Source organism: Dermatophagoides farinae, chromosome 4, assembly GCF_024713945.1.
Source record: "Dermatophagoides farinae isolate YC_2012a chromosome 4, ASM2471394v1, whole genome shotgun sequence".
NCBI classification, from domain to species: domain Eukaryota; kingdom Metazoa; phylum Arthropoda; class Arachnida; order Sarcoptiformes; family Pyroglyphidae; genus Dermatophagoides; species Dermatophagoides farinae.
This window is the reverse complement of record NC_134680.1, coordinates 6,340,985-6,367,115: the sequence shown is the minus strand read 5'-3', so window position 1 is coordinate 6,367,115 and position 26,131 is coordinate 6,340,985. Positions and strand designations below refer to the sequence as shown.

Sequence of the window (26,131 nt, the reverse complement as noted above, 5' to 3'; positions counted from 1 at the left end):
TTTAATTGAATTAATGGCCCATTAATTGAATTTTGTTTTCTCATTTTTTTTTCTTTTTTATTTTCAATTCGATTCGGTCAAATCATGATTGTGTGTATATAGGCATCAACGGAGTCAAACAACAACGACGACGACAACAACAAAACAGTTTTTTTATCTCTTTTTCTATCATCTTGATTTTTGAATTTAAAATACAAACGCACACACACACACACACACACAGACGCATTTTGAAGGACATGATTCGGATTAGCGGCAAGATCATGGACATACACGTGTGTGTCCAGCGTAAATTCCAATTTAAAAATTTAAAAAAAAAGAAAAATTTTCATCGTCGTCGTCATCATTTTGTTTTTAATTTTCTTTGATAAAATTTTCAAATTCAATTAGTACTTTTATCTATACAATCGTCATGGATTCGATTATAATGAAATAATAATTGGAGTGGGGGGTTTTTTCTTAATTCTTCATTTCATTTCTTCAGATGGATTAATATGATGAATATTGGAAAAAACGGTCAGAATGATTTCAAAAAAAAAAAAAAAAATGGATAGATGGATGGATTATGATACAGATGTGTTAGAATGATTTATGGATTTCAATTAATCAGCAACATATATGCATCATGTTCATCATATTAATCATAACCTTCTGTACGTTCACGAATTGCCTCCTTGAATAAATGGGAAAAAAACCGATATCGATCAGTAATTTGAATGGAAAATAATTCTTTCGATTATAATGATGGAATACTTTACTTACACGAAAACGTTCTTCCAACAATGACATTTCACTAATTAAATCTTTGATTGCATTCATTAATGCTTCCTGTGGTGAATAATCTGCCGTTGTTTGTATACGCAATATAAATTCATGTTGCAATGGATGTGGTACTTTGTAACCGGCAAATATTACTTTTGGATCTTTCAGCAGTTGCCTACGGTGTGTGTTGGAAAATTAAATTATCGTAAAATGCGGAGAAAAAATGCAAAAAAAGGAAAATCTTACATTCGAATTAGATTACCAAGTGTATGATCTTCTTTCGATACGGTAAAAAGACAAGCATTTGGTACTTTGGTATCTTTTTCAATCGTAACTCTAGAATAATATCGTGGTGAAAACAAAAAAAAAACGAAGAGAAATTAGAAAATCAAATGATGAGAAAAAACATTCACAGCATATATACTTTTTTTCGCCTTTAAACAAAAGAAACGATTCAAATGATGGTGGTGCATTCATGATTTTTTTTTCAAAACAGAAAAAATGAATTTTTTAGAGCAGAAATAAACAATGACAAATGAGAAAAAAAATTTTTTTGGTGAATAATTGGATCGATCCAAAAAAACACATGAACTTTGAAAAAAAGAATCGATCGAGAGCATTTTCATGTCCATTCATAAACAATGTATTTTAAAAAAAACATTATTAGTATTCTTCATCAACAGATGGCAGCATCCAATTTGATTATAATGATTAAATTCAACGATTTAAAAATTTGATTAATTCATAAATGACGATTGTAATTGAGAACATTTTTTTCAATCACATCAAATGAGATAGAAAAAAAAATTTAAATTTCCAAACTACACAAGTTTCATATATTTGTGAGAAGGCAAAAAAAAAACCAAAATGCTACACTACCATACACAAATGATCATTGACCATTGACCATTGAACAAAAAAAAAAGCAAACTTCACTGCAATTTTTCAAAACGACACTGATGATTGACATTTGACACGCACAAATGATAATGGTGGCAGCACATCTGCTTGGAAGAATCCTGTCCGAAAAAAAATTCCCCATTAAGTTCGATATGATAATTGGAATAGCTAAAATTGGCAACTGATGATGTTCAAACATGTTATACTTCCTTATTATTATTAATTTTTATTGTTTCTTTGGATGTTTTTATAACCACTACTAAAACAAAAAATTTATTGTTTTATATGTGTTTTTATTATAAATAATCAACAACAACAACAACAACAACGGCAACAAAATCAATAAAATTGCATTCCATTTTCATGTATGCGTGTGCACGGATAGATGCCATTGATCTCTCTCTATGATGTAATTGTAGCGAATTTTTTTTTCTCATTTCTTTTGCACAGAATATTCGTTACATTATATTGTCTCTCTCTCTCTCTCATTTATTTATTTATTTGCTACTTTTATTTCCATTTTCATTTTTAAAAAACCACTTACATAACATTCAAGAATTTATGGATATACAGCAACAGCAGCAGCAGCAACAGCAGAATAAACATAAACACATAAAAAACGACTTTAAGCAGGCAAATTTTTCACATTTCTCCTGGTAATAATAATAAAGTGAAATTAAAAAACGAAACCAAAATGAATCCAATGAATGAATGGGAAAAATTATGATGAAAGAAAGACAAAAAAAAAATTGCTACACACACACACACACCATCACCATTTATAATGTGTAGCATTTTTGATTATATAGTTTCTTTCTTTCTTTCTTTCAATTTTGTTTCTGCTTCAACTCAAATTCATTTGAAATCATAATCGTTATCATTAACACACGCAAACACAGAGAAACAGAAATGGTAAATTTTTTTTTTTATTAAGAATTATTAGCAAAATGGCTTTGAATGGTTTTTCAGATTTTTTCAGATTTTTTTTTCTTCTTTTTCACCATTATTAAAATATAAATAAAATGTGCGTGTGTCCGCATTCTGGTGGGCATTGTGAATACCCAAAAAGTGTGTGTGTGTGAGTGAGTCAAAGGTTGGTGGGTAGGTTATAATCATCATCATCATCATCAATGGGATTTAATCCATTAATGGATGGAATATATGGCCATTGAGTGAGTAAATTTTTCTCTATGGCTACAAAGACAGGTTTTTTATTTTCTCACACAATGTATCCATCCATTGCTTCTGTTGATTTAATTTTTTTTTTGTTCTTGTTGAAGAATAAATGGCTACAGTATCCATACAAAATAATCACAAGCTAAGGAAATGATGATGGTAAGGTTCATCATCATCAAAAAAAAATACGACCAAAAGCAATTCTTTGAGAATTTCGTGTTGTTTTTGTTGTTGTTTATTATATAATGAAATTAAATTAATTTTTTTTTCTTGCTCTACAAAAAACCAAAAAACCATGTTTCATTTGTCGTTGTCGTTGTTTATGATGACGACAAAAGAAAAACTCTGATAATTCTGATGGCCATGATGATTCTGCTACAAAAATTCCGTGTTTTATTTGTCGGTTGTCGCATGAATTTAATGTTTTTTTTTTATTTTAGTTTCGTTTTTATGGCCTTTAGTGGATATTTTGGGCCAGAATGAAAAATGAAACTAAATGAATTGAATCCAGAAGGAAAACAGAGAAAAACAAAAAACAAAAAAAAAATTTTTTTTTTTCGTTGTCAATTTTAAATGGAAAATGGAAACAAATAAATGATGATGATGATGATGATGATGATGGTTGAAAGAAAAAGACAATTGTAGCTAAATCTAGTTTTTTCTCTCAGTGTGTGTGTGTGTGCGTGTATGTCTGTGCACCAATTTTTTCTCTGTGTTCTGGCCATAATCATTTATTTGATTGCCCTTTTTTTCAATGCAACACAAAAAAAAACCATTAAAAATTGTACCATTGAATATATGGGCAATATAACCAGCATTGGCAATGGCAACAGAATCCATTCATTCATTCAGTTCTAATATAAAACTTTAATCGTACAATGGACAATGGACAATAATAATAATTGTAGCCCTTGGAGTGTAAGTTTTTTTTTCTCGATACAATAAATGTGTCAGAATTTGTGTGTGTGTGTGTGTGGGCGTGTATGAATCAGAGCGCAGTTTATTCATATATACCACCTTTTTTTCTCCCCAGTGTTGCATACATGAAAATCGATATTCATAATGGGAAAATGGTTTGAAATGAATAAAAAAAAAATGTTCACAGTGTTTATGGAAACCAAAGAGAAAAAAAATTTTTTGTTACAAAATCATTGAAATTGGTCCTATTCACAAATATTGGATTCTTTAATTTCTACCCCTTCAAAAAAAAACCATTTCTCTATGTGTGTGTGGTGCACATTCATCATTTTTTTTTACTGATTGCCACACAGGAAAAAGCATCCATTTTGTGTGTTTTGTTTTGTTGCATTTTGTAGCAACATTATGGAGGAAAAAAAAACATTACGCCCACCACCATTATACGATAGACAGATACAGTCATTTCTTTTTCTCCTTTGAGAGACAAAAAAAAATCATAAAAAAAAGAAGACGATGATGATGATGATAATGATGAAGTATAAGTGCAACATTAGATGTAGCAAGCAACAACATTCAAAGCAACCAAACATTTTAGCGAGAGAGAAACTATCATCATCATCTAATAAATTACCTTGCAATTATTCGTTTGGTATTTTTCTTTCTCTCTCGGCTCTATTCTATGCAAAAGTGAAATCAGAATCGTCAAATTGTTTATCTTTAACACACAAACACACACACAGATGAATGATTTGATTTGATTTTTTTTCCCATTCAAAACATTCGATAAATTCTGTGGAAAACAACAACAACAACAACAAAAAATTCTTGGATCTTGTTTCATTTGATTGATCATTGATTGTTCTGTTTCTTCTTCTTCTTCTTTTTTTTTTCTTTTCCTCTTCAATATAATTTTCATTTATTTTGAAAGCTGTCGGTACATTTGTTGTTGTTGTTTTTCCGTCCGTCCGTCCGTTGTATTCGTTTTCCTTCCGTCCGCATTCTATTTTATTTCATTCGAAACAAACAAACACAAATTTTGATCCAATTGGAAATCATGTATTCGACGGTTGTTGTAGGCACGATTATTCTTGGAACCGACCAAAATCAGCCGACCAAAAAAAAAGCAAAAAAAAAAAAAAAAAAAAGCGAAAAAATCCAGACAGATGAAAACAACAACCCACACACAAGCAAACAGCAAAAAAATGCGAAAATTCTTGCCACTCTGATGGATCACTTTCACAGATATAGATGAAGACATGCAGACTCGAATTTCTTTTTTTCTTTTTTTTTTTATTTTTCATCATTCAATCCGTCCGTAACCGAATCGTTCAACGGTTTCTTTTCTGGTTATATTACAACGACAACCACAACAACAACAACACAACAGGCTATCGACCCGAAAAAAAAGAAAAGTTCGATCAATTCTTCCGTTCTTTGTTTGTTGTATTGAATAAATAAATTCCGAACATCGACACAAGAAATTTTTCCCGTTTTTATACAATGCCATTGATCTAAGGAATATTTAAAATGTAAAAAGAAACAAAGAATAATTCTATTTATTGTAACAAAAAAAAAATTTTATTTCATCATCATAAATGTCAATGGAATATTCTATATTCCATAGTTGCATCACAATTCAGAACATAAACTGAAGAAAGTTTTTTCTTCAAAAAAAACAACAGAATTTCATTGTATAAACAGCTGTGTTCATCATGTACATTTTCCCGTGTGTGTGAATGAATAACGAATTCATGATTCCTACATTGGCCAAAAAGAATTTCCACCACCAACACAGAACAAATTTTCTATTTATTCTGGAATTTTCATCTCATTCTGGAATGTTTTCTTTTCACCATTTTTTTTGTTTTGTTTTGTTTTACTTGAATAATGTATGATTATATTGTCAATAATCATCATCATCATCGAATAAATATAGAAAAATTATGATGCAATCGTTGGTTGTGTGTGTTGTGTGTGTGCAGATTCGAATATTCAATCGATATGCGCAATTCTTTATGTCCATTAACCACATATTTTTTTTTTACTTCTTCTTCTTCTTCTTCAAAACCATAATTTTACCCCTTTTTTTCGTCTTTGTTTCACTACCAATACCCATGAATGAGATACAATGGTACTGCCACCACCACCATAACCACCACAAGTTAGAAAATATATGGCCAATTCTCATTCCTTTTTTATTATTATTATTTTTATGCGTCGAATCAGCTACATTTGTATCCATCCTGTGTACAATTCCCAACATTCATCATCAACGTTCACGCTCATATAATATATATGTGTTCATGATCAGTAACGACAACAAATAAATTGAGTGTAGCGAGATATAAAAAAAAGAGAAGATATGAAAATCCATATAGTTACACTTTAAACACATACATATCTTATTTTTTTTCAAAAAAAAAAAAAAATCGTGGATAAAACTGAACCGAATCGGATCGAATAGAAATCGATTCCGACCATTGACCTAATGATGTTTATTGTGAAATACGGTAGGTGTATAGCTGTCTATCTTTTTTTTTCATTATTAAGTTTTGGATTCAAAGAAGTAAAAAAAAAAAAAGACATAGAGATGGAGATAAAATGAAGGGATACAAAAATCCTGAATAGATGTAGCATGAATGTATAGATAATTTAAATGAGTTTGCGTGATTCGAATGATGATCCATACATACACACAAAAAACTGATCTGGTATGATCTGGTTACAGTATCCATCCATGTAATGTGTATAGTCTGATAACGATGAGTTTGCGTAGTTAGTGAGATTTTTAAGTAATCATCAACCTTCAAACACACACAAAAAAAACATAACCATATGATGAAATAAAAGAAAAAAAATCGAATGTCTGCCACACCATTTTTTTTAATGAAAAAAAAGGGCTTTGGCCAGTGGTGAAATGAAAAAAAAAATGACCAGAACTAAACATACAAATTCTCGTCATACTACAATGATGCTCTGCATTGCTAGACACAGGATTCAGGATGTATTTATTGGATAAATCAACCAAAAATTGAGATGAAGATGATACCATCGACCTCTTTTTTTTCATCATCAAAAAAAAATTTCGGCAAGTAATTTTGTCGCCATAGACAACCAAAAAAAAAAAAAAAAAAATTCATCATTTACGCCTTTTTTCCATCATTCAACCACCCACACGCACACACACACACAAATTCAATCAATAATCATTATGAGTGTGTGAAAATGGCCATCATCATCATCATCATCATCATCATCATTGGCTGCAGAGAAAAGAAACGGCCAAGGACCTTATTACAATTCGACCAAAGCAACGGCAGCAACAGCGGCAACAACAACAAAAAAAAATTCTTTTCACACAAATCATTTTGATCCATGTGAAAAAAAAGTGAAAAAAAGGGTCTCGTTTTTTTCCATTCTGCGCTTGTGTCAAAAAAACATGGTTATCGACCAAAAGAAAAAAAAATAGCGCGAAAAAAAACAGCAACAAAAAAAACTTGATCCAGACAGGCGGGACACCAGGGATAATAGTCTTTCTCAAGAAAAAAAAACAGAGAAAAAACTACTCATTTTTTTCCACAAAAAAAAAGTTCCAGCCACCAGCCAACCAACGAACCAAAAAAAAAAAAAAAAAATTCCAAATTGAACCCAAATGATAAAAATGATTGTGATTCTCTATGTGTGTGTATGTGTATGTATGTAGCGAACAAAGAATCATATCCAGATAAGCGATTGACATTGAATGAACTTTTCAAATGAATGAAAACTTTTCTCTAATTCTCTAGGTTCTGTGTAGATGTAAACTGTATTTTTTTTCACACTAATGTAGATTTGGAATTAACAAGACGCATGCGTGTTCAATATACAGGATTATTTTTTTTTTCATCAATCTCGCTACATTTATTTATCTTTTCACGAAAATGTACCCATCGCACAGCATTGATATCTGGCTTTCTGGCTGCTGTATGTTTGAATTAAGAATTAATTAAAACGTATCAAATATGGCGAATAAAAATGCACATGCGTGAAGGAAAAAAAATATTTAAATTTTGAAAAAAACCAGAATCCATCCAAGAACCAACAACAGCAACAACAAAAAAGAATCTCTTTAATTCTGTCCATATTCTAAACAACACTAAAAATAAGAAGAACAAATTCAAAAGATTCTCTTGTGGGATATTCTGTTTCTGTTTCTGTTTTCTGTGAAAACAAATTCTTTAAACATATGTGAATTTTTTTTCATTTTTTTTTGTTGCTGCACTCATGTTTGTATTGCAGAATTTTCATTGTATATTTCATGTTCCATGAATGAATGAATGAATATGAATGAATGGAATAAAAAATGAAAAAATGAAATGAAAAAAAAGGAGTGTACACACACACAAACAGATTTTTTTTTTTGATTTTATTTAATCTCCAGTAGGCGTATGAATGAATGATTGAAATTGTTTGATTTATTCCAATCGATAAATATCCCTCTGGGGATCCAATATGTGTTGTTTGTTGTTTGTTGTGTGTGTGAATTGAATTGAATTTTGAATATTGGCAGAAACCAGAAAAAAAACCAAATCTTAAATTCAGTTCTTTGTTGTTGTTGTTGTTGTTTTTTTTCTGGTTTTTTTTCCAAATGAATAAATCGAATGTTTGGAAATAAAATGTGTGAGAAATAGAAAAAAAAATTCCACCAAATGATGATGATGGACTAAAACGGTCAAATTTTTTCGTTGTTGTTGTGATAGAAGAAGTGAGATATTCATCATAATATCGAGAAATGCCACACAGAAAACAACAACAACAAAAAAGCAACAAGCTTCAATCAATGCGAAATTCTTGTCATTTGACAATTTAAAATTTGAATTTTTTTTGGAGCAAAATAATGTTTAATCATTCAACCGTGTTTGTTTCCAATACCCACACTTACACACACACACACACACACACTGCTGATTCAGTGTGTGTTTTGGTATATATCGATTTTAAAATTTGAAAAAGAAAAAAAAACAAAATTCCATGGAATCGAGATAAAAAAAAAACAAAAATTTTTTTTCCTTCATTCTTTTTCAATTTATCAACAAGTTTGATATGTGTGTGTGTGTGTGTGCGATTGTTATGCAATAATTAACTACAAAGGAGGCTATATGATGTCCCACCACCCACCAACCATCACCACTTTACAAAACTGCTACCAACCGGATTGGACAAGCAAACATTTTTGGCTACAGTAACACAAACACACACACACACACTGCGAGTGTAATTGTAGCCAAAAAGGAAATGAATAAAAACGAAAAAAAAGAAAAAGAAAAAAAATTTTCGCAGGTAATTTTAATTTTACAATTTCATTCCACCACCATCATCATCATCATCATCATCGTTGAAATTGATGAGGAAAATGCAGTTCACCACTACTATATCGCACACCAATGGCCAATTTATAGTCAGAGAAATAATTTATTTTTTCTTCTCTTTCTCTCTCTTTGATTTTGTAAAATCATCAAATGATGATGATCAAGAAGAAGAAGAAAAAAAACTATCAATAAAGTGTCAGTGTCCAATGTGTGATGTGTAATGTATTGTGGATGGCAAACATTAGCAGGATTGGATGGGCACAAAAAGGGTTAACAAACCAAATTCAGAACATTCATGCACACACACACAAGTGGAAAAGAAAATTTTAAAATTTTTATTGATGATCATCATCATTACACCAAACAAACGCGCACACACACAAAAAACATCCAGACAACAACAGTTTTTACCAGAAAAAGACAAAGAATAAAAAAACCATCAAAAATACATTAACATTAATAATGACCAACCAAATTGAATTGAATTGTAACATTCTGAATTCTGAACAACAACAAAAGGGCTAAATTAATTTGTAGATTTTGTTGCTGCTGTTGTTGTCAATGACGAAGAATTTTTTTTTTTTTTTTTGATTTTATTCTGTCTGGCCGTTTGCTATATATTGTCCACTTTGGTTATATTTGGACATCATTAGGATTTTTATTTTTTTTCTGTAAAAAAACAACAGAAAATTAAAATTATTCAATGTTATGAATCGAAATTGATCGATTAACAATTGGATATTGGATCATCATTAGATGATGATGGTTGTATTTTTCCAATGAAATTTTTTTTTGTTGGATTCAAATGCAATTAATTTTCATCATCATCATCAATTGGTAATCATAATCAAAATGCTATCAATTTCATGATCAAAATCATTAAGAGAGAGAAGGAGAAATTGATAAATCTAATCGATAATCCGGTTTTTGTGGAATTCTGTGTGTATTTGAAATTTTTTTTTGTCCATCGTCGAGAATGGCGCCATTTTCATTTTTTGTTGTTTCGCTCATTTTTGATTGGCTACTTTTGTCGAAAACATATTGTGCAAGAATATCCGTGAAACGCGAACGCGCCAAAATTACATTTTACTTCAAATCGATTTCTTTTCTTTCATACATTCATTCATTTTCATGACGTATTTGTTGTTGCCAACACCAGAACCAGAATATTCACTCACTCGCTCTGGCGAATAAACTAGCCACACTGCCAAATGCAAAAAAAAAAAACCAAAAGATATCAATTTCAAGCATGCGTGAACGCGAAAATTTTTTTTTTTTTTTTTTGCTATTTTGTACATACATTTTTTACATTCTTTTTTTTTAAAAAAATATTATCTCACACATTTATTTTTTTTTCTCATGTGTCCACTTACACACAAACAAACACTGATAAAAATTGTATCGAAAATATATATGCTTTTGAGCATGCGCAAAAAACTTGACATTTTTTTCATCATCAACGAAAAAAAGGGGTTGATCTTTGGCCAATTTTTTTTTTCTATTTCACTATAGAAGTGTGTGAGCGTTTGAATGTCTGGTTTTATCGTCTAGTCGGTTTTTTTTTCTCTCTCACACATTCTTCATTTCTACCCGCCAACCCAAAAAAAAAGTCCATCACATTGAGTATGTGTGTGAATGGACTGATACTGTAGCCATTTTTTTTCCATTTTTACATTTGATGTGTAGTGGTAGTGTGATACATTTTCCATTTTCCATTTTTTTGGGGATGCGCAAAAAAAAACGAAAAAAAACCAGAATTTAAATTTTCAATATTTCATACAGAATATAAGAAAAAGTATTTTTTCTCTGTGTGTAAAAAATCAAGTTTTCTAATCTTAATAACCCTGTATCATCAGGCTAAAGGCAAAAAAAAAATTTTGAGATTTGTGTATGTGCGATTGCCGTGATTAGATTGAGAAAAAAAAATTCAATTTGAAATCAAATATTGGATTGTAAATACAACATTCTTGCCAAGCAACATAGAGTGAGAGGTCAATCCTTTTTTTTTGTTTCTGATTGAATTTGAATTTTAACAACAACAAAAAAAACCAAAAACCAAAACCAACCAGATGGATATGTGCAGATGAATTATTATCTTCATCCATGTTCCTCTCTGTGTGTGTGTGTGTGTGTGTAAATAATTTTCATTTTAGCTTTTCGTAATTTATATATTTACACAGTGTTTTTATCATGAATTCAGTAAAATAGTCGTGCCATATCGGGGGAAAAATTGGTTTTGTAAAAAAATTCAAATTTTTGACCATCCATTCAGCCATCCTAACAGTCGTCTCTCTCTACATTTTTCTCTCCATCCAAACATTGTATTGGATCATCATCATCATCATCGTGAACAAAAAAAAAATTCAATAAAATTCATGCTCCATATGGATATCCATTCACACATCTTTGAGTCGTCGTCATCGTCGTCATCTTCTTCTTCGTTATTGTCGTAGTTATGGCAAAGAAGAAAAAAAAAATTTTTTTTTTTCGTTCAAATAAAAAAAAACGAGACATGCGCAGACAATACAAGTGTAGCTAATTTTTTTTTCTTGTTGAAGCAATTTTGTTGTAGCCAAACTTTTTTTGCTACTGCCATCCATTTTACGCAGACACACCACATACATCATCGTCGCCGTAGTCGTCGTTATCGTCGTCGTCGTCGTCGTCGTTGATTGAAAATTATCATGAAAAACAAGAGAAAACAGAAAAAAAAATTGAACGACAAACGAAATAAAAAAAAAAAATTTTATTGTAGCCAAGTTTTTTTTTTTTTGATTTCATTTCATTTGAATCCCTCTCTCTCCCATCATTTTTTTTCCTTCAAAATAATACCATTATATCTGTCTATCTGGTTGATGATAATGACAATATATCCAATCGCTGATTTTGTTTTGCAACCAAAATTCTGATTCTGTGTGTGTGTGTGTTTTTTTTTCACACAGTATTAAGAATTCTTGGGTAATGAAAAAAAAAACCAAAAATTCAGAATTCAGAATTTAAAAAGAAAAGAAAAAAAGTTCATTTGACATCATCATCGAAAACTTGTCTGTGTATGTGGGTGTGTGCATGTGTGATAAAATTTCAGCCACAGAAATGAATGATAACCAAAAAAAAAAATCGATAATTTCGCTATAGTATCGATACAGTGTCTACAATAATCGGTATGTATCGGTTTTTTTCTGTTTCTTTTTTTTTTGTTCATTTGTCTGTCTGTCTCGCTGTGTGTGTGTGTGAGTGTCTGGCTACTAATCGAATGAATAAATGAATCGATCATCATCATCAATATAATGAAACAACAAAAATCAATCGACAAATTCAAATTCTCACACCATTCACAACAAAAAAAAACCGTATCATTTATTCAAATGATTTTTTTTCTCGTTGTTTTTTTTTGATTTGAAAAAATTTTTCTTCTTCCTAAAAAAAAATTTCCAACAGTCCACACACACACACACACATCTCGTGACGATCATATTCACCACGAAAGAATAAAACAGCAGAAAAATAAAGTCTCTTTGATTGGATTTTTTTCCATCGTCTTCGTCGTCGTTGTCGTCGTCGTCTTCGTGTGTTTGTTTGTATATTGAGACAACTTTTAAATGCTATAAGACGACATACACACTACGACTACCACCAACATTTAAGCATCAACATTATCATCACCGATATTAACCATCAAAATTGTAATTGCAACAACATTAACTACTACAACATTGTATTCAAACAACAACCACCACCATAACCACCACCACCGCAGCAGCCATCATCATCATCATCATCATCATCGTTGTCGTTGTCAATCATCAAGATTTCTTTTTTTTTATTTCTTTACTTTGAAAAATAAAATGAAAATCTTCAACTTACTAGCAAAGATCATATAGCAGTAAGCAGCAGCAGCAAGTAAGCAACAAGAAAAATCATTTCTTCATAACGATCAACGATCGAAGACAACAACGAACAAGAAGAAGAAAAAAATTGTCGCGCGCGCGGAAAAAAATTTTTTTTTTTTTCATTTTCACTTTCCAATGACAGTTTTGTTTTTGCATTTTTTGTTTTCTTCTCTCGATATTCGATGACATCCAAAGATTCTATGATGATGATGACGATGATGATGATGATAAAAAAAAACGTGAATGTCATCGACGCAAACAACTGAAAATCAAAATTGAAAATCATCAAATTAGGTGAGTTTGTTTTGTTTTTTTTCCCATTTATGTTTTCTGTTTCTTGTGATGTGCAATGTTTTTTTGCTGTCGGTTTTTGTTACAATTTTATCTTTCATGGTTACCAGAAAAAAAATTGCACAGACCATTTATAAATTCCAAAGAAAGAAAAACAAAACAAAAAAAAAAACAACAACACAACACGTAATGTGTGTTATGATGAAACAAAAAAATCAAATCCAATTGCTGCAATCATCATCATCATTTGCTGTGTACACGTGTGAATCACCATGTGTGTGTGTGTGTGTGTGTATGTAATGGGTTCCAGAATCGAACATGAATATAGATGAAAAAAAAAATTCCTGAGAAATTCTATTTTGGAAACATGGTGTCTTTTTTTTTAATGCTGACTACAGCATAAAAATAAAGCAGATGACTTTATTATTCATTTGAAAATTTGACAACAACAACAATAAAAAAAAGACACTTGCACTTTTCACAATGATCATAGTTTTTATATGTAAATGGCCAGATCAAAATCGAAAATTCTTTATGATGATGATGACGATGATAAATCATTCCGATTTGAAATGATCATAATCACCACAACATGTATAAATACATGCTGCTGCTGCTGCTAATCAGAAAACAAGAAAGTGAAGCAAAAAAAAAACAAAAAACAAAAAAAAAACAAGGCAATTATCATCATCATTCATAATAATTAACATTTTGTTTTCTTTCTTTTTCGTTTTTGTTGTTGTTGTTGTTGTTGTTTTTTTATCGTTCTTCAATTCTTTTATATATTGATTATAATTCGATTATGATGATAATAATGATGTCTGGAGATTTCGCTTTTCATTTAATAATCATAATGATGATGATGATTGACGAAGCAAAAAAAAGGCGGCTGATTTTTTTTGTTGTTCTTGTTGTTTTCGTCGTTTTTGTTGTTGTTGTTGTTGATTTTTTTTGTTCAAATTTAATAAAAACTAGGTGAAATCATTATCATCATCATCATTTATTATGGTTGTTTTTTTTTTGCTTGTTGGCTGTATGTAATTCTTTTGGCTGTAATAATAATAAATTTAATGAGCAATAAACAACAACAACAACAACAACAAAATAAACAAGGAAATGAACAAAAAGAAAACAACAACAACAACAACAAAAAAAGATGAAAAAAGAACCAATTTTCGTGAGAATTTTTTCTTTTTTCTTGTTTGTTTTTTTTATCAAAAAAAATACAAAATTTCTTGAAACAAGAAACGTTCGATCGAATTTTTTTTTTGTTGTTCCAAAAATAAAAACAATCGATTGTTGTCGTTGATGATGATTCGATATATCGATAATGAACGATGACAATAAACAATCGACGATTCGAATGTTTTCAAAATGACCATTCGAATTGTGGTGAATTTCATTTTTTCTGCAATTTCATATATTCAATGTCCGTTAATTTGTTTTCAACGACGGTATGGCAACAATGATTTTTTTTTTTGATTATGATGATGATGGTAGCCAGTGACCTCGAAAAGAAAAAATGAAAATATTGCCCATTCATATTGGCTTGTTTGTGGTAATGATTTTGTTGTTCGTGGAATGAGAACCGTTTTTTTTTCTCTACATTTAAATTCACTTTCCGTTCATTTTTTTTTCTGCAATTTCCAAAAGTTTTTTTTTCTCTTCATCGAATATAAATTTTAATGATTCATTCAATTATGCGAAATATACGTACCATCATCATTTGTGATCATTAATTCGTTTCCTTTGTCAGAGAGAGAAATAAAAAAAAAATGTATATGGTGGTCGTTTGTGTATAGTGTGTGGACACCAATCACCAACAACGTGTTCAAAAATACGTGTTGCTTTTTTTCTTCAAGCCAAATAAAAAATTGCTCCATTGCTTTGTTGCTGTGAATCCAACTACAACACAACACTATCAATTTTCAAGGTTAGCAACTTCTTACCGTTATTTTCACTTAAATATAAAAAAAAATTTTCAATTCAAACATCAAACACCACTCTCTCTCTCACACACACACACAGGAAAACGAATCATTCATTTAATTGTTTCTCTAAAAAAAAACATTTTTTTTTCTCTGTTATAATCTCATTTCTCAAAGATTTTTTGACAGGTTTCTGTTTGTAGTTATTCCATAAAAACAAAAACAAAACAAAAAAATCCTAATCCATTAATTATAATTCATGGTTACTTTTTTTCATATATGAAATGATCAGCGAGCACAAAAAAAATGAAGAAAAAAAAACACAAACTAAAAACAGAAAAAAACTTTGATGAAAATATACGGAAATATAGTCTATAAATAGAAAAATTTGATTTTTTTTTCTTTCTTTCTTTCTTAGTGATAAATCTATCTCGTGTGTCTGTGTCTGTCTTGCTTTGTGACAATAAATCGTCAATATATATTCTGGTTGTTTGGATTTTTAAATTCTTGAAATTTTTCTTTTTTTCTCTGTTGGCTTCATTAATCATTTGAAGAATATAATTTCATCATCATCATCATCATCATCATCCATAATCAATAGTTCAGTGTAAGTCATTTTCAATACGACAACGAATTAACCATATAAAACATGAAATACAGAAGCTCGAATTGAAATGAATTAAATAACCAGAATATGATTTGATTTATCTTTCTTTTTTTTTTTTTTTTTTTTTTGATTAAGATGATGATAGAAAAAAAACCCGATGAATGAAAATATGAAAATTTACTCGAGTCATTTCTCTCTGTTTGATCGACTTTGATCTCGACATTTTTGTAAATGGTGAAAACATCATCATATATGAAAATCGATGTACTGATGATGGTGGTCAATGGCCTTGCATCAGTGTCTGAGTTCTTTTTTTTTTGCTGCTGGCTGGCTGGCTGGCTTGCTGCTTGGTTGCTTGTTATAATTATCAATGGTAGTCAATGATAATTTAGTATCATCAATTCATCATCATCATCATCATCATTTTTTTCGATATTCGATATCACACACAAAGTGCATAATAATTATTGCATATCACATAGACAATAATCAATTTACAAATGTAGAAAATGAATCCATTTTTTTTTCTTCTTGACAATAATGTCGACGACCAAATGAAAAGAGAGAGAGAAATCATATTTTTCCCTCGTTTTTTTCCAATCATCAATGAATATATATCAAATGAATTGTGTAATGAATTTATCGATGATGATGATGATGATGATGATGATATGTACTATTTATTGGAGAATTTCATTTGATTGAATATTTGCTTTTGTTGTTGTTTTTCTTGCTGTCATCACCATAGGATCTAAATCATCATGGATATTAAATCATATGAATGATGAATAATAGAAATCGAAATCCGTTTTGGACATCGAAAACATTCTGATTCTTAACGATAAAAGAAACAAATCAACTTTTTTTTTGTTTAGAAGATTGTTCAAAGGTTTCTGGAACAGGTTTTTGTTGCTGTTGCTGTTGTTGATCTTCGACAACTAAATGACGCATTTGGATTAATAATAACAAAATTCTTTCCCTAGAAAAAAGAAACCAGAATAAGGAAATGAATGAAAAAAAAGCTAGATTTAGATTTTTGATTGTAATGAATTGAATTGAATGGTATAGATATATTCAATATTTACTTGTTATTATTCGTTTTCATACTAATCGGATTCATTACCAATCAGTATTTCGCAATCCAAACGATTGAATGTCGTTGTTGCTGTGGCCGGAAAAAGGAAATAAATTCATAACTCTTCTGATGAGGATTTGTGTTTGATTTTTTTTTATTCTTCTTCATAGCGCTGGTTTTTTTTTTGGTCTGGTTGCCGTTTTTTATCCGATTAATTTTTCTATTTTCATTTTCGTTTTTGTTCAATTCAATTCAGATTTTTTTTTGTGAGACATTGTTGTCGTTGTCGTTGTTATTCAAAATTAATTCACTTGGGAAGAATAGGAGACGACGGTATTGCTGCTGTGGTTGTTTTTGATTCGTCGATTGAGTTTTCACCTGAGACACAATTGAAAAAAGAGAGATTAAGACATCAACATTTGTTGGGTCGATTCACCAGACACAACGTTTTTGTATTTTTTGGTGATTTGGAATTAGGAACAAAAAAAATAAAGGGGAAAAAGTTTCAAAAATCATCAACATTCGAATGTTTTCTACGTGCGCGCACACACAACAAATTGGCTATTTTAATTCTTTAGGTTTGATTCTTTCGAAATAGAATTCGAATGAATTGTCGGTTAGTTTGATGATGATCATCATCATCAGTTTGATTTAGTCTTTGAAAATCAATCAATCAAATCAACACTTTCAACGCCAAATGACAATTATATCCATCATCATCATCATCATCATCAATAATCAATCTTGACATTAGAATGATTATGATTGATTGATTGATTAGAAACATTTTTATCAACAACAAGTGGTGTCAGCATTATCTTAATAAACTCAACTCAATCTGTGTGTTTTTTTTGTTGTTGTTGTTCAATTTCAATTCAACAACTTCAACCACAACAACACGGAATTGTTTTTAATTTCATTTTCCTTGATTCTTATTTTGTGTGAATTCACATCACTCTCTATACAATGTGTGTGTGTGTGGATATCCTGGTTCTTTTTGTTGTTGTTTGTCGCCGTCGCCTTTTTTTAAACATCATCGTGTGTGTGTGTGTGAAGAAGGTCAGCAGTGGTAAAATACATCGTTGTCGATGATGATGATGAGAATTATGTCGATTTTTTTGTTGTTTTGACTTTTTTTTTTTTTCTTCTTCTCCGTCTTCGTTTTTTTTCTTTTGCAGACATGGAAAGTTTTTTTTGTTGTTGTTGTTGTTGTTGTTCATTTCAAAATAGAGGGAGAGAGAGAGAGAAAGAAAAAGTTGTCGTCTGAAGAATTTTTTTTTTTGATTCTTATTTCTAAATCAAATTCATTAACCGGAATTATTTGTCTGTGTGCGTTTTTCGCATTCAAATTTATCATTTTTTTTACATTTTGTCTTTTTCTTTTCACCACGCCTATTAATAATTCATCTTTTTTTTTCTATTTTTCACAGATTCACAAAAAAAAATCCACCGGCCATAAACAACAATCAGCAACCACAATCAAGCCATCCTTGTTTGTTTGTTTGTTTTTTGTGTGTGTACGAGTGTGTTCAGCATCATTTGGAGAAGAAAAAAAAAACATAATCATTTTTCACATCACACAAAGCCATAGATCTATAAATGAAAAAAATGACAATAGTGTGTGTGTGTGTGTGTGGTTTCAACGATGAATGAATGAAAAAAAAACAGCCAGATAAAATTAAAAACTCCGCCTCATCATCATTTCATTTCAGTTTATGCAACAAAAAAAAAAATTTTCATTTTTTTCCCCATAAACTTGAAAATTTTCAATTTTTAAACTGAAAACAGAAAAAAAAGAAATTTCTGATCATCACCAATTTGTGAGTGAAATAAATTTTGAAAGAAAAAGATTTGCTATTTGCGATTTCCAAAAAAAACCAGTTCATCATCATCATCATCATCATCATAGTGGTCGCTGGTCATTTATTTTTATGTCATCATCATCATCATAATATTCATCAGCATCAGCAGCAGCATTTGAATTTGTTTTTTTTTCTTAATTTCAACTACCAAAAAAAAAAACGACAACTCTTTGATGATCGTCATCTTCATCATCATCCATATATAGCCCGGTCATTCATTTATTCGTGTGTTTTATATCTTTTTTTTTACAAAAAAAAAAAAAAAAAAAAAAAAAAAAAATACAGAAATATTTTATTTTACATGTGTGTTGGATGTGAATGAATTTATCTTGAAAAAAAAATTTGTCGTTTTTTTTGGTTTTTTATCATTCTAAATGATCTTTATCTCTTTCTCTTTTTTTTTCATTCGATTTATATAAATCGATGCCCACAGGCACCACACACACTAAATGATTGAACAATAATCTTTTTCTCTTCATATAAACCAAACAACGTCATCATCGTCATCATTTTTTAGATTTCAAGTTTTTTTTTTTATATATATGCAACTAACCAACGAAAAGAAAAAAATCAAACGTTTTTTTTCGATTCTACAATCTGGCTAGCTGGCTAGCCTAAGTGTGTGTGTGTGCATCCGAGTTCGTAAGAGACCACATGTTGATTGTCAATGATAGATAATCATCATCATCATCATCATTAAATAAAATTCAAATGGCGATAATTAAATCAATCATGGAAATAAAAGAATATCGAGAACTACAACAACAACAACAACAAAAACAGCCATTATTATGGAAAACAATTCATAAACAAATGTTCAATGGCCAAAATCAAATCAGGCCACGATCATCATCATCATCATCATTATTATTATTTAACCATGATGAATGATTAATTAAGAAACACACAACTACATGGTGATAGTTCCAAACAAATGAAAAAAAAATTCTTTGGACACTAAATATTCAAAAATTTCTATTATCATCAAATGATAATCAATAAATAAAAAAAAATCACTACATTCAAAATGATTACACAATTTCATTGCTGTTTCTTCTTCATTTTTTTTTGTTTCTAGGATAATAATTTAAAAAATTAACAAATTTTCATCATAGTCGTTTATTTCATATTCTCATCATTAACATATAAATTCATCATCATTATGATCATAATAATAATAATATGAAATGCGACTCTAAACAACAACAACGATAATAATATGTACCGATGATCAATTGATTGCAAAAATTAAAATCATCACAAATCACAGCTTCCAAAATATTTCCAATTTGAATTTGATCGATTCACAATTGATCTGATTAATTTTTGAATTTAAAAATTCATCATTTTTTATATATATTTAGAAAAACAAAAATTCAATCGACACAGTCGATAATAATAATAACCAATTTTAGGCTTCTTTTTTTCATATGTTTCAAACATTACACACACATGTAATAATTTTAGGCTTTCATTTCAAGAATAAGTTCATTCATCTGTATAACAGAATCGAATCAAAACATACACACATACACAAACAACACACAAATTCTTTTTCAATTTCAAATTCTAATTTGTCTGTCTATCTGTATGTGTGTGTGTGTGTCTAATGTCATCGTGGTGTAAAACACAATAATTTTTTTTTTGTGATAAAAGGGTGTGTGTGGGTGTGTGTCTTTTGTGAGTTTTTCAAGAATTTTTTTTTTCTTTTCTGTTTTGTTTTGTTTGTTTTTATTGTTCCACAAACATCATATATCACATACACACACACACATTAAACAAATTATATTATAATCCAATGCTCAAGTTTTTAATTACCACCGCCATTATAATTATCGTCGATTCTTCTGTCGTCGTCGCCATCATCATTTGTAAAATTTTCAGCTAGGAAAATTTAAATTTAATTCTTGCATTTCCTTCTGGTTTTGAAACAACAACAACAACAAGTATTGTTGCTGATCTCATTCGAAAACACAACAACAACATAATCATCAACAGTCGAATTTGAAATATTAAACTATTCGATCTACACACATATCGGCCACCATTCATTCAACACTAATAATAATACTAATTGTTTTGAAATTCAATTAGAATAAAGATGACCATTTGTGGTCAACAAAGTAACCGAACACGGGACAATTGTTTAAATAATTTATCATCACCATTATCATTGAATCGTAGCACGTCATCATTATCATCATCATCATCATCAACATCATCTATAGAGAATATTCATGATCATACTCATAATTCATTTCCATTTATAAGAAATATTGGTTCATCATCATCATCATCATCATTATCAACAAATAATCAATCATTATTGACGAATAATAATCAACAACAATTTAATACAAATTCATTATCAACAATAATTATTGGTGATAATAATCAACAATTCTATAATAATCCATCAACATCATCATCAATAGATAAAATTACAATAATGAATACAATAAATCCAGAAACATTATTGGCACATGAAAAACATTTATTTGGTACAACTGGTGGAACTGTAACTGTTGCTGGTATTACTGGAAATCAATTAGCAAGTCATTTAGGTCAAATTGGTACAAGTATTGCTGGTATATCTACCGGTATAAATCCATCGTTCAGTATGGCTGGTAGTCATCATTTACATCATCATCATCATGCCACACATCATCATCATCAAAATCATCATCATAATCATCATCATCAACAACAGCAGCAACAACAACAGCAGCAGCAACAACAACAACAACAACAACAATCAACAACAACATTACATTCCATGACAGCACCAGGTTTCAGTATACATGGACATTTAGTAACAACAACTGGTATTGGTAATAATCTGATAAATAATCGTCGTTTATCGAATCAATCATCAGGTGGTGGTGCACCAAATACTAATCATCGATTAACTAAAACACAACAACAGAATAAACAATTTCTTTGTCCAATGTGTAATAGATTTTTCACACAAAAAGGTATGTGAATGATTCAGGTTTTTTTACCGATAATTAAATCACGAACAAAAAGAAACTAAACATGCCCACACAGATTCGAATTACAAATTTAAAAAAAAATTCTCTGTTTTTTATTTCACAGGAAATCTCAAAACTCATATGATGATTCATACGGGAGATAAACCATATGTATGCCATGTATGTGTATTTTTTTCCCTTAATTCTCTGTATTCTTTTTTCATATTTTCTAATTTCTTTATGATTTTTTTTTCTAAATTCTAAATCCCACTAAACAACAACAACAACAAACAAACAAAAGGTTTGTGGAAAAAGTTTCACACAAAAAGGTAATGTTGATACACACATACGTATACATACCGGAACAAAAGAATATGCATGTGAACGTTGTGGAAGAAGTTTTACACAACGTGGTAATCTTAAAACACATATGCGTTCAGTGCATACGAAAGAGAAACCATTTGCTTGTACTGTATGTGGAAAGAGCTTTGCACAAAGGGGTAATATGCGTACACATATACGTACACATAATAAAGATGATCGATTTCCATGTGGCCTTTGTGGTAAAACATTTTCACAGAAAGGTAAATGAATGAATAATTAGTGAAACAGAAAGAAAAATTCATTTTCCCGTTATTGTTCCGGAAATTTTTTTTGTTTTTTTTTTGCTAGGAAACCTTAAAACACATATGCAAAGACATGCCGGTACATTACCTAAACGTTATGGTCCAGGTGGACAACGTCGTCAAACTACATCACGTTTATTACAAGTACCAGCGGCTGCTATTGCAAGTGGTGCACAAAGTGCAGCAGCAGCTGCTGCTGCAGCTGCATACGCAATTGCTGCTGCCGGAAATGTAACAAATCTTGAACGTAGTAGTCAATCCGGTCAAAATTTAACGACAGCAACAACAACAACAACAAGTCAACCACCAGCATCAACAAATTCTACCGGTAATCAAACAATGAATCGTAATAATACACCAATATCACCGAATAATGATCATGAATCACGATCACCAACAGTAGTAACAACGACAGCGGCAACAACATTGGCACAACATATAACGGCTGTAACATTAAATGGTGGAAATCTACGAACACAATCATCGGTTTTATCAAACGGTATGTGTTTTTGTTTTGTTTTCATTTTTCATTTATTGTTAATGTTTCCATGTGTGTCGGTTTATAAATCAAAAAATTTTCCTTTTATTCATCATTTTTTTTTTCAATTTTCGATACCAAATTCCAAATTCTATTCATTCAACTTTATTTAGTTCAGAATCTACAGGCATCTCGAGATCAACAGGAGGACAGTCCATCTCTATATCCCGTTTCTTCTGAAACATCATTATATACACAAAGTCATCCACTAATAACAGCATCACAACATCAACAACAACAACTACAACAACATCAGCAACAACAACAACAGAATATAATGGCAGCAAATAATCATAATCATCATCCATTTGCAAATCTAACAACAGCACCGGCAGCAGCAGCTGCTGCTGCTGTATTATTATCATCAAGTTCGAGCTTTACAAAAGATCATAAGACAAATCATTTGCATTTTATGTCTAGTTTGTTTCATTAGACATTACACATATTATCTTACAGCCACACCATACATCAAATATCAATAAATGCCGGTCCAATATTTGCCTATTTTCATCAATGAATAAAAAAAAGATCTAGACCTCCCCAAAGAAACATCATTCCTTATAATTCTCAACAATCAGCAACACCAGCCATCAATCAACAGAATCATAGTCAATAAACCGACAAAAACAACATAGCAGTATAAGAATTCAAAATAAAAATCAGCTTTAAAGTTACACTGCCTCGCGACCCTCGATACTTATCCACCACCGCCACCGCCAACACCACTACCCCACTCACACAAAAAAAACACATTTACGAAAGATGCAAATATATTTGTAATGAAAATGTGTCAAAAATACAACAAACAAACAAACGAACGACAAAACCGAATTATTCTAATCTTAATTTCGAAACAAAACAAAAATTTCTTTTTCTCAAAATTCATCTCATCATTGAATATTATATGAATCTCGTCATTTAATTCAATTTAAAAAAAAATTGAAGAATTTCTCCTCTCTTGAAGAATTTGAAAAAAATTCAACAAATAAAATTTGTCATTCATTCATCATCATTCACATTCATATCTCATCACATTGCATCCATCCATCCATTCATCCATCCATTCATTCTATTCATTCACATCGACATGCAACAAACAAGCAAACAAACAAAAAACGATCTCAAAATAGAAATAAAAAATTTTATGGACGAAAATTTCAAACATCGTTTTTTTTCTTATTCTTTTTTTTTCTTCGTTAAAAGCCAACGCACACAGACACACAGACATCGATCAATACAATCAATTATTGACCAAATTGCATTGATCATCTCTCTCATCATCGTCCCTCATCATCATCATCATCAGCATTACCATACCATTGATCTCGTTTGCTCACGATACAATACAATAATACATCTAACAACGACAACAAAATTAATATAATTAGAAGAATCTGAAATTTTTGGAAACAAAAATTAATCTTTTATCAATCAACAATTTTTTCAACAACAACAACAACCGCAAAAAAAATATAATGAAACCAAATACGCCCATTAAAGTGGAATTTTTCTCTTTCTCTCAATATCTTTGTTCAAAAAAAAAAAAAAAAAAACAAACGAAGAAAAAACGAAAAAAAGAATTGCCTAAAAAAATTCAAACTACTCATACATACATACAGGCAGACAAGCCTATAAATTGAATTCTATTATAGATTTTTTTTTTTAAAAATTTTTCGTGTGCATTTCAATCAATCGATTGATTGATATTTCTTTTCAACAAAAAAAATACTGAAAAAAAATTCTCAAAATTCACCAATTTGCATTTTTTTTACATTATATTTCTCTTAATCTTAAAAATAGATGTCATCATTGCTTTTTAATCAGACATAACTTACACACACACACAATAAATCATAATTATAAGGACATCATCATTTTTTTTATAATTGAATTCAATTCGTTCCTACTAAATTTTAACTTTAAAATTTCTTCCTTACTGGGTGTGTGTGTGCGTGGGAGTGAATGGTTGATGTCCATTGTCAAATTATTGATGTGGCCAGTAAAAAGCAACAACAACAACAAACTACGTCCGATTTTCAAATTTTTTTTTTCTAGGTTTTAAAAATTTTTTTTTCTTTTTCAATTTCTAATCAATCAATTCATTCATTCATTCATTCATTTTCGACGAAAAACAAAAAACCAAAACACACGACATACAGACACACAGACAAACTTTTTTTTTTATATGACAAGTCAATGTGTGAATAAGGTGGGAGGGAGGTATAACAAAAAAAATGCTCAAATTATTGGCCGCCATTCTGGTGCAGTTTCATATAACAATTAACCTGATGAACGAATGATGCAAAAACAAAACAAAAATGTCCATGGATGACAAACCGTGCAATGTAATTTTTTCTTTCTTTTCTTGTTTCATTTGTGAACGAAAAATTTTTTTTTGCCTACACACACACACATAGACACACATAACAAAAGTATTGCCATTTTATATAATAATGAAAAAAAAACCATAATCCATAAGAATCCGATGATTTCAATAATCTAATCTGATTTAAAACAAAAAACGACAAAAACATGATGATGATGATTTGTGAATTTTGTGTTTTTTTTTTTTTTTTTTTTGAAATTTTTTCACAAAAAAAACTGATGACGAGCATGCGCAATGATTTTTTTTTGTTTTTTTAATTTTTATTTTTAGATTAATCAAACAAATCTTTTTCTTTTTCTTTTTTTTTTTTTTTGGCTCAAACATGGTATGATTCTCACATGATTTTTTTTTCACTTTTGTTCATTATTATTATCTGTTCTGGTCCATTTCAAATTCACAATACAATCATCATGATCATCATTCGATTCATTATTATTACCATATGTGTCATTGATTCTTGATTCTTGAATACAATTCATGTTTAGCCTTTATTTTCATTTATTAATTCATTCAAATATAATAATAAATAAACATATATAATTCTGTCGTTTTTTTTCTCTCTTTTTATTCTTAAAATGCATTGATTAATAAATGATGAAAATTTTGACAACGAAAAAAAAAATTTATTCAAATGGATGAGATGTGATCAGGTGTGTGTGTGTGTATGTGGATCATAAATTTTGTTGCGGCGGTGGTGATGGTGGTGGTGGTGGTGATGATGGTGGTGATGATAGTAATGATGGCCGCAATGGCCATTATCATTTAAATTACCAGATTTAAAATTTAAAAAAATAAAAAAAAAATGATGATGATTTTTATGGCCATAAATTTTTTTTTTTCGTTTCGGTTCGT

The 26,131-nt window shown here is 30.0% G+C and overlaps 2 protein-coding genes across 4 annotated transcripts; one reads left to right on the top strand and one right to left on the bottom strand.

The window, feature by feature from the left end:
- Nucleotides 1–325: 325 nt before the first annotated feature.
- Nucleotides 326–1,340, bottom strand: Polr2J (DNA-directed RNA polymerase II subunit RPB11). The gene is made up of 4 exons (XM_047053488.2): nt 1,187–1,340; nt 1,009–1,098; nt 763–937; nt 326–673 (listed from the first exon to the last, which is right to left on the bottom strand). Exons 1-4 carry the CDS (start codon nt 1,237–1,239, stop codon nt 638–640), a joined length of 354 nt encoding a protein of 117 aa, XP_046909444.1. The 5' UTR covers nt 1,240–1,340; the 3' UTR covers nt 326–637.
- A 10,801-nt stretch (nt 1,341–12,141) lies between these two features.
- LOC124490318 (uncharacterized) lies at nt 12,142–25,364 on the top strand. 3 transcript variants are annotated; one of them, XM_075730941.1, is made up of 7 exons: nt 12,958–13,288; nt 18,326–19,060; nt 19,191–21,732; nt 21,854–21,909; nt 22,031–22,313; nt 22,402–22,854; nt 23,007–25,364. In XM_075730941.1, the coding sequence occupies exons 3-7, from the start codon at nt 20,859–20,861 to the stop codon at nt 23,324–23,326; spliced, it is 1,986 nt and encodes a 661-aa protein (XP_075587056.1). In that variant the 5' UTR covers nt 12,958–13,288; nt 18,326–19,060; nt 19,191–20,858; the 3' UTR covers nt 23,327–25,364. The 3 variants fall into 3 exon arrangements, with proteins under 3 accessions (XP_075587057.1, XP_075587056.1, XP_075587055.1); XM_075730942.1 differs by lacking the exons at nt 12,958–13,288; nt 18,326–19,060 and adding an exon at nt 12,142–12,265; XM_075730940.1 differs by lacking the exon at nt 18,326–19,060.
- The last annotated feature ends 767 nt before the right edge of the window (nt 25,365–26,131 follow it).

Excerpts from the sequence above, each read along its gene's own strand:
- Polr2J (XM_047053488.2), bottom strand. The coding sequence starts at position 1,239 with ATGAATGCACCACCATCATTTGAATCGTTTCTTTTGTTTAAAGGCGAA. Across the intron at positions 1,099-1,186 it reads TTGTTTAAAGGCGAAAAAAA|AGTTACGATTGAAAAAGATA; the intron begins GTATATATGCTG and ends ATATTATTCTAG. Across the intron at positions 674-762 it reads TGTTGGAAGAACGTTTTCGT|GAGGCAATTCGTGAACGTAC; the intron begins GTAAGTAAAGTA and ends CATTTATTCAAG.
- LOC124490318 (XM_075730942.1), top strand. The coding sequence starts at position 20,859 with ATGACCATTTGTGGTCAACAAAGTAACCGAACACGGGACAATTGTTTA. Across the intron at positions 21,910-22,030 it reads ATAAACCATATGTATGCCAT|GTTTGTGGAAAAAGTTTCAC; the intron begins GTATGTGTATTT and ends AACAAACAAAAG. Across the intron at positions 22,855-23,006 it reads ATCATCGGTTTTATCAAACG|TTCAGAATCTACAGGCATCT; the intron begins GTATGTGTTTTT and ends AACTTTATTTAG.